Source organism: Platichthys flesus, chromosome 17, assembly GCF_949316205.1.
Source record: "Platichthys flesus chromosome 17, fPlaFle2.1, whole genome shotgun sequence".
Lineage (NCBI taxonomy): Eukaryota > Metazoa > Chordata > Actinopteri > Pleuronectiformes > Pleuronectidae > Platichthys > Platichthys flesus.
This window is the reverse complement of record NC_084961.1, coordinates 10,815,120-10,823,993: the sequence shown is the minus strand read 5'-3', so window position 1 is coordinate 10,823,993 and position 8,874 is coordinate 10,815,120. Positions and strand designations below refer to the sequence as shown.

Below are 8,874 nucleotides of genomic sequence, written 5' to 3'. Positions count from 1 at the left end.
TGAATTTAATATCTGATATCTTAGCTCGTATGACTTGTAATGTAAGTCGCATTGTTCGGATGGGTACCATCATTCTTATATATATTTCTGTTTCAAGCTGTCTGGACTTGAAGGAAATTGAGCAACCTCAACCAATCCTTCTGAGAATTTGGGTTTCACTCACTCTCTGGGGAGATATTTAGAGTGCATGCTCTCCATAGTGTCTCCTCTCCATTTGTCTTCTCTATTATAAAGAAGCCAGTCAAAACACTACATTTGTGTTTTTTTACAGGCTTCAACATAGAAACGACACTCAAATACGTTTAGTTCAATTGGGACGTGTAGTACGTTTTCCGATATATTCCATACTTTCTGCAATCTTCGACTTTTTGTCAGAATTGTTTGTCCGAAAACAATAAAGGTTCAAATCAAACTAATTCATTGTACCTACATCTATAGTCTCTATTTTGGCTTTAAACGGGTCATAATTCTTTCAGGTATTAAACTTACATTGAGCTTTTTGATATCTTAAAAAGTTTTTGAAACATCACAACTTTAGCCTTTTTTGTTTCTGACAGTCGCCTCAGGCCAACTGCAAGTGGGAGGCAGCCTGCCAGTAACATTTGGCCGTGAAACAAGCTTCAGGCAGCTGCCGAGGGGAAGGCCCGTAATTGCCACCAACTGACTCCAATCCTCAAGATAACACGTGACATATATTTGCAGGCTGGGAAAATATTCACAAACATCATTTCACAAGCTGAAAATAATAAGGACCCTGGTTTGACTCCATACACACTATATATTGTTCCTTCTGTTCCTCTTTTACAGGGTTCGTAGAGGCTGCATACACAACTCTGACCTCGGGCCCTTGACTGCTCAATCAAGAGAAGCATCTGTCTGGCCAGCTGTGGCTCAGGAGATAGAGCGGGTTGACCACTAAACAGAAGGTTGGGGGTTCGATTCCCAAGCTCAATGAAGAATGGATGGGCAAAACACTGAACGTGCCTTAGTAATAATCCAATTCCATTCCATTCAGCATGCAAAACTAACTATTACCCCTTCTTAAAACTTAATGAGCCACGTTGTTGAGCGTCATGGTTTGTCATTCTGCCCACTCTCATCTGGATATGTTAGGAAGCACTTTGAAATGCTTCTCTTTTGTAAGACTTGATGTTTTCACTGTGTGTCAGACAGTGACGGGCCTCTCATTATCTCTTTTCTCCTGTTCACCCTGGGGAGGAGTGCTACACTTTGACTTCACCTCCACGCAACAGAATCTACAAAAGTCTGTCTTCTATCACAGCAGGGAGAGGATTCCAGGAAGGGGCGGCGGGGTGGATACATGGTGGTAAGTGATACATTATTTCTCTTCCTCAATCAAGGAATTTGTAAATCACATTTCATACAGAGGCAGACACGAAAAACATGGAGAACATTAAACAAAGCACATATATATATGGTATTACTCTCACTAAGGTATTCTATCTCTCTATCTTTCTCTCTCTTTCTCTCTCTCTCTCTCTCTCTCTCTCTCTCTCTCTCTCTCTCTCTCTCTTTCTCACTCACTCACTCACTCACTCACTCACTCACCCTCCCACACACACACACTCATACACACTGAACTACCAAAAGAGTCAAAATAATCTCACAAGGTTCCTTTTAAAAGTAGATACAGTTGCAGCAGAACTCAGGTCATTAGGTTGTTCCAGAAAATGACCATAGTGACTAAATTAACTGATATTACACATGTAGATTAATGAGAGACTTAATGCAAACAGCTTGAGTGCTGTTAACTGTCATATACATGGATGCGGGCCACTCCAGGCAATGATGTTGCATTTCTGGCCTTCTTATTGCCCAGACAAAATGGATGTGAGCCCACAGTGGCCCACTTGTGAAATGTGCTTTTTTTTGGGCAGCCATGCAGTGGTCAGGTGTAATTTGAATTTGAACCTGAAGTGGGACAAATCTGGGTCAAACCAGTTTTGTATGTGGAAAGGAAATGGCCATCAATAAGTGTTCTGGGGAATCATAACTGTTTGCCGAGCACCAGGCACAACGTAACAAGCATCACAAGCTGACGGAGAATTGTGAGTTATTAGTTTTGAAAAATACATTTGTTTGTGAGAAAAAATGTCTCAAGACATCACAAGAGACTAAGCACTTGTGAACAATACTCTTACTCCACCCTGCCCTATGAAGTCATTGAGTCTCAGCACTTTTTATTTTCTTGGTGAATGAGAAATGATCTGCAATATCTTTTTGTTTTCATTTCATCCATCTATCAAGCTCACACATGGAAAAGTCCTGTATCTTGAATAATCCCAAGCCCAGATACAGACACTGTGAAGAGACAAGAAAATCCCTGATTGACACAAAACATGCAACAAATACATCTCTATAAATATATGTTTTTAAAATACACCCAAGTGTTTCTAATCCTGGAGCGGAAAGTCTAAAGGAAACACAAGGGAAAAGTAATCCCCCAATTTGTTAGTAAAATAAAAAATCCACTTCTTCTACTTCTCATCAATTTACCCAGACTTCTCCATCCAATGCCCCTGGAATTACACGATATGCAAATGGATAGTTTTTAGGGAATCCCCCCCAACCCACCCGGAATTATGTTATTGCTGACACTGCATGTGTGTGTGTGTGTGTGCATGTGTGCGTGGGAACTTGTACAGATGTCTTTGTGAGGACATTTTGGGTCCTAACCTGGATAACACAAATGAAGTCGGTCCAAAACAATGAAGTGGCGAACTGTGATGGCCGAGCTGAGAGGGACTTGACTAAAGGTCCAGGTTAGAGTTAGGAAGAGGGTCAGGCGTTTAGTTGTGATGCTTAAGGTAGCGAGTGAGAGGGAGAGGGAGAGAGGGAGAGAGGGAGAGAGGGAGAGAGAGAGAGAAGAGAGAGAGAGAGAGAGCGAGAGAGATTTAATATTATAATAATAATTACGTATTCAACACTTACATCCCTTAATTTTAATGAGTGAGAAATGGGTTGGCGTTGGTTTGAATCCCTGCTCTCTCTGGCCATTTGAAGATGAACACCGTCTTCATTAAACTCACCATCTACCCCTGACGTGTGCTCGACCGGATGCTTGACACATACTCTTAATTTTTTACTGTTGCAGGGAGGTATTGGGAAATCCCTGCAGTCTGCAGAATATAAAATGAGAGCCCACGGCAAAGGCAGGTCAACTCCTTCCTCTCTGAGAGCATCAACTCAAGAAGTGCCTCCCAGCAGCACCACATGGCCTCCAAACACAGTAAGAGATCCACTGCTTGAACTTCCTGCATATCTTCCTCTTTCCAATCACTCACTCATTCACGCTCCTCCTCTCTGCACAGATGCCGACTTGCCCTGCGCAGCGATGCTGGCGGCACTGCTGCTCTGCGCTCTCGGAGCTCCAGTCGAATTCCAGCCCACCGACAGTCCGGCAGGTGACTTTTCAGGTGAGGAGCAGGAGGTGACCCCTGACCTTTTAAGCGCCTCACCAATCTGGGGCTTGATCATCAGTGTGACCGCTCGCCACCAGCAAGAGGTAAGCCGTTTATCCTCCAGGCTCTTTGAACTTATATACACATATATATCGTATTTTGCCGACATGTGTAAAGAAAGCTGCACTCCTGACCTCCATCGTGTTTCTCTTATCATCCTCCCCTTCATTAGTTTGAGGATGAATTCCAACAGGAAGTGAAATATCATTTTCTGGACCATTACAAAATCTCCTCACTGCCGGCAGACTGCCCCAGCGCCAACTTCAGCAAGGTAACACATCTCTTCCTCTTCTGTTACACTGAGTTAACCATCAGGTGATGATGGGGGATTGTTCGACCACTGACTGTGATCTTCCGTCCTCTCTGTAGGAGGCTTGTCTCCGCAGGTTGGCTGAAGGCCTGCACACCTACATGGTTCTTTTTAAGCACGTGGAGAAGGAGTACCCCAGCAGCCCCATCCTCTTGCACGCCAGATATCACGGTGGGGCCCTCATCGGCTTCATCAAAGAAAAGGTGCGTCTGACATGACCAGGAATATTACACATTGAGTGTAAACTCTGAACTTGTCTGTGTGGTATCGTTTCACTTTTTCTTCTTCTCTATGATCAGTGCTGAAGGAAGTACTAACTCGTTCTAAAAATAGCACAAACGCACTGTACAACGAAATACGTGAAGAACTTCAATATCTAAGTAAATGCCTAATGTAGTGCAAAATATCAGGTGTAATGAAGGACTTAATGAGGACTAAGTTGTAATTTGAATCACTATCTATATGTTTGTGTAGCAATATGTTGCACATATTGTCTGAAACTCTATGTAGGTTTTCTATGTAATTCGCAATTTGTAAATTAATAATCTGGCAAATTAATGTAGTGAAGAAAAGAATACAACTTTTCCCTAAATAATGTAAGGGGTCAGAGGAATTAAGTGGCATTAAAAGGAAAAACTAGCAAGATTTAAGTAAATGTACTCAGTGACATTCCCTCAATGGCTTGATTTTTGAAGTTTGACCTTTTTTACTTCTGAGTAAATGTCTTCATTTTATTCTACCTTTGAACTGTCTGCTCCTGCATTACATCTGAGGTGTGTTATCATTCTATATTAACCCTTCTGCCTGACAGATGAGGAACCCTGGTCAGGTGAGCGTCCCGACCAGCAGCCAGGAGCAGCAGCTGATGCAGGACGTGGACAGCGCCGACAATTTCCACAGGAAGATGACGGCACACAACATCCTGCGCCACCTGCACGACTTCCTCCGCAATGGCAGGGTGGCGATTCGTAAAAAAGAGATGCCCAAACAGAAGAGGAGGAAGGACAACGGAATTATTGCTCCCATCCTTCCCTCTTACTAATTGATACAAAGATGCACTTAATGAAAACATCAGAGATGAAGGAGCACCTCAGGGAAACTGCGCTGTTCTCAGAATCGTCACACACTGAAATGTTTATTTAAGGAGGAATCATCGAAGAGGCTGCACTAACTGCAGATATAGTAGGTCTGCTCTATGGCAATCTGCTGTGTCTGTGTTTGTGTGTTTAATATTATTGTTTAATAATGTTTCAATATTACTTATTTAATCTATTTATACTTGATGAAAAATGTTATTTATTATTTACAGTTACTTGCACTGAAACCCCAATTTGTAGTTGACAATGATATTGAAATGCATTCATTTCTGGATTATGACAATTAACGCAAATAGCATTGTTATGAGTATTTATTAAATAAACTAAATTATGGCATTGTTTACATTTGAAGTATTGTTTTTATTCCTTAAGATTGTGTTAGATAATTCATTGTAAACTAAAATGTAAAATGCAATAAGCCGAGTTCTGAACACCTGCCATCGCTACCAAACTTGCATGAATATCAAGAACATGAAAATATATATACATACATACATATATATATATATATATATATACATATAACTTGCATAGATAAGAAGTTACCTTCTTCATTCAAAAACTTAAGATGCGCAAGTCTTATTTTTATATTTCTAAATTTTGTGTGGAATTTCCAAACATAAAACCCTAAAACAAACCAACACATGCAACAATGAATATTGACAAACAAATGTGTGGGTGACATTTTGTTGAGGATTTATTTTAATGAATTTTAAATTACAAATAAAAGAGGAAACACATGGAATGGATGGTAAATCCAAACATTGGTGACACGCATTCAAAAACAATATCAACTGACATTCTGGTCGAGACAGATTCTTTCTTTTTTTAGGTACGCAGTTTTGATTCCATGTCGTTGATCCAAATATCTTCCATCTCTGCTGCCAACACGTTCCATACTTTTACTGTCAATATAACAGAGCCATACACAATATGGCCACAGGTGACGTTGGTTCATCACTGCTCAGATATGAGGGTGAGTTGTGAACAGGAAAGTGAAAAATAACATCCATAATAAGTCCAACACTGAGGTGGGTCACATGGTCTTGAAGAGGAGAAGGGATTGGCTGTGGGGAGATGTTCCTCAGCCCCATAGCAAACTAGAAAGGAAGGAAAGAACCAAAAACAATTTAAGTAAAATCCTAAGATCTTCCTAGACAGGTTACCTTCATTTTAAATGAATACCACACCAACACCTATGGAGGCGAAAAAAATCCCCTTGGAAATAAAAATGGCAAGTCTGAAGTGGTTTAATGTGTTTAATAGATTGTGTAAAATAAAAAATTTCAGCCAACAAGATCAGAAAAAAGCATACTCCTCATAAGAACTAAATGTGCTGCAGAATAATTCCCCAATTTGATTTGGTTCATTTCGACATTTACCCTATTTTACTATTCCACTGCTAGGAAAAAGTATTACCTGAAGACTGTGGGCTCAGGCATTCCTGGATCTGCTCCACGTTTGAAACCTGCAAGTCAGAATTATAAAGAAAGATATAAGGATAATGTGATCTTTGTGTACACAGTGAAAACAGAATCTACGCCTCTCAGGATTAAACAGCTGGTTGCAAGCATTAAGAATAGACGATACACTGGTTTGGAGGAAAAATAAGCCTGTACAATAAGTCTTTGTAGTAAAGTTACTTTTCACAAATAAATTTGTGAAAAACATGTGCACTTAGAATGATACACCGCAAATTCTGCCTTTACAACTAGGTGTGTCATTAGAGCTAAACAGCAGATTGTACAGTTTGACCCTGGATAAACCCCCCCCCCCCAGTTGTATTAAACAGCATAGTTGCATCGAGTTGCTCCCACATTGTGACTCATTGTGTGCAAGGGTGAAATTACGGCTGAAGTGTCATGAGAAGCTGTAGTTCATTCATGGTTCAAAAATAGAGTGAACCATGATGCAACCGATTCTTAAGAAAAAGACATGAGTGAAATGCCAGATAAAGACAAATGACCATTAAGAAAACCAACAGGGTTCACTTGAGATAAAATGTCAGATACACCCTCGTCCTCACAGTAGGAAAACTGATACATTAATGACTGATGTTTTTGATTAATTAATCTGAAGGTTTATTACGAATCATTCAACTGGTCAGATGTTGCGACGCCATTTCCCTCATACTCTGCATTAAGTGTATGCAGCGTTGTTATTTAGAGGCTGGCTACACAAGGGCAACATTCTCTCATTCAAAGACAAATCTGCTGAGTTGCAAGAGAGAAAAGTGTGTTTTTGAGAAAAGGGAAAGAGAATGACGTCAGCGGTGTTTCCACGATGCTGAAGTCAGAGAAGATTCTCACCCAATCTGTGACTCCACTGACTGAGCTCACACTGGCAAAGGTTTCAATTACACCATCTCTTAGTCGAAACCAACACCTGCTAACTGGGCCCCAGTGGCACTAACATCCAGAGCCCGAACTATTTATCAGTCAGTCAGACGATAATAAATTAAGTCTGCCAATATGAGCATTTCACTGAAATGTCAGCGTTGGCATTTATATATTGTATTTAATGTTAGCATAAATATGTTTCTATTCTTAATCCAAGTTCTATTTATTAGGTTGTTTTTGTATTTTCTCCTTGTTTATTATTATTTATAATGACATTTAAATGAATGTGTGAAATGTTAATCCTCAGTAACATTCTTTATCACAAGGTTTGACAACGTTTTAGGAATCATCGCAAGTATTGGTCAAATGTAATATTTAGAATTTACTACCTATTGTCAGTGTAGGAAAATGTTTACTCAATAATTGTTTTATACTCTAATAATTCAACAATTTAGTTTTACCGTCTAATTTCACTGGTTAATACTACAACAAGAATTGTTTTACTCTTTAATATTAGAACAATATTAAGGTTATTTAAGAATAACAATAAGGATTATTTATTACTCCCTGATATCAGTATAGAAAGGTTTCCCTCTCTGATATCGGCATCAACACGGGCCCATAAAACCCACATCAGTCTAAATTACATGCACACAGGACCAGACTGAAACCAAAGATCCAGGACTTACTCAAGGTCATCAGCATTTTTACAAGACTGAGCACAAAACTGAGTGAAAACCTGGGATCCAAGATTTAACTTATATAAATAACCACTGTAGATAATCACCAGTGGAGGAGGATTCGCTGATTACAACACACCCAAGGAAATACAGTGCATGGCGTCCCTCTCTTCATCATCACTGATCACTGCAGTACGTTAACAGAGAGGAAGAGGAGGGGCTGTGAAGATCTACTTGAGTCAGGAATGCACTAATAGACAAATAAACAAATAAAGATTATGCTTCAGAGGTCTTTGAATCAATGCTAACACCGCATCTCAGAGCTAACACCCACAATCTATCCGCAGATACTGTAGATAACAGTGTGGGCTACTAGCATGGAGGTCTGGCTAACAGGCTAAGGAAGCCGGGCTAACGTTAGCGAGGCACGTCTCGCAGCCCGCCGTCTCCCCGCGGACAACGTTCGGATACTGACCGAGGTAGAGCACGGTGGGGATGAAGCCCCATCGGATGACGAACTGGCCGCACTGGAAGAGCTGCTGCAGCCGCTGTTTTGTCTCTTTGCTCATTTTCGCCATGTGTGTTTATCTCTGACAGCGAGGACGGCAAGGACGAGGAACAGCAGGAAGTGACGTCAGGGAAAGCCGGCCCTGCTTCTCTGTCAGCCGTTCCCTCCGTAGGTCGCCATCATGTGGAGAGACGTGAAACTGCGAGTGGTACTACAGGTATACAAATTTATAAATAAATAAACCCAGTAATCTCTTTTAAGAAACTGGTTAAACTGAAGACCTACATGTTGTTTCAGGCTTTTAACTTCAGTTTTTTGTATTTATATTATGTTTTTAGCATTTTATTTTATTTTGTTTTACTTTATTCTTTTACTTGTCTGTTTTTTTTTTTAATTATTCTACAGCACCCTGGTCAGCTACGGTTGTTTTAATTGTGCTTTGTCATTAGTAAACCAGT

At 40.3% G+C, this 8,874-nt stretch overlaps 2 protein-coding genes across 2 annotated transcripts; one reads left to right on the top strand and one right to left on the bottom strand.

The window, feature by feature from the left end:
* Positions 1–3,124: 3,124 nt before the first annotated feature.
* Positions 3,125–5,167, top strand: LOC133972724 (interleukin-6). Its single transcript, XM_062410297.1, has 5 exons — positions 3,125–3,250; positions 3,333–3,526; positions 3,655–3,753; positions 3,852–3,995; positions 4,604–5,167. Exons 1-5 carry the CDS (start codon positions 3,235–3,237, stop codon positions 4,832–4,834), a joined length of 684 nt encoding a protein of 227 aa, XP_062266281.1. The 5' UTR covers positions 3,125–3,234; the 3' UTR covers positions 4,835–5,167.
* A 395-nt stretch (positions 5,168–5,562) lies between these two features.
* tomm7 (translocase of outer mitochondrial membrane 7 homolog (yeast)) lies at positions 5,563–8,548 on the bottom strand. Its single transcript, XM_062410528.1, has 3 exons — positions 8,384–8,548; positions 6,309–6,357; positions 5,563–5,989 (listed from the first exon to the last, which is right to left on the bottom strand). The coding sequence occupies exons 1-3, from the start codon at positions 8,484–8,486 to the stop codon at positions 5,974–5,976; spliced, it is 168 nt and encodes a 55-aa protein (XP_062266512.1). The 5' UTR covers positions 8,487–8,548; the 3' UTR covers positions 5,563–5,973.
* Between the last annotated feature and the right edge of the window lie 326 nt (positions 8,549–8,874).

What these genes read in the sequence shown, in the direction of transcription:
- LOC133972724 (XM_062410297.1), top strand. An exon ending in CCGCTCGCCACCAGCAAGAG is followed by an intron (nt 3,527 to 3,654) that starts GTAAGCCGTTTA and finishes CCCCTTCATTAG; the next exon opens with TTTGAGGATGAATTCCAACA. An exon ending in TCGGCTTCATCAAAGAAAAG is followed by an intron (nt 3,996 to 4,603) that starts GTGCGTCTGACA and finishes TCTGCCTGACAG; the next exon opens with ATGAGGAACCCTGGTCAGGT.
- tomm7 (XM_062410528.1), bottom strand. Translation starts at nt 8,486, where the DNA reads ATGGCGAAAATGAGCAAAGAGACAAAACAGCGGCTGCAGCAGCTCTTC. An exon ending in CCCCACCGTGCTCTACCTCG is followed by an intron (nt 6,358 to 8,383) that starts GTCAGTATCCGA and finishes TCTGACTTGCAG; the next exon opens with GTTTCAAACGTGGAGCAGAT.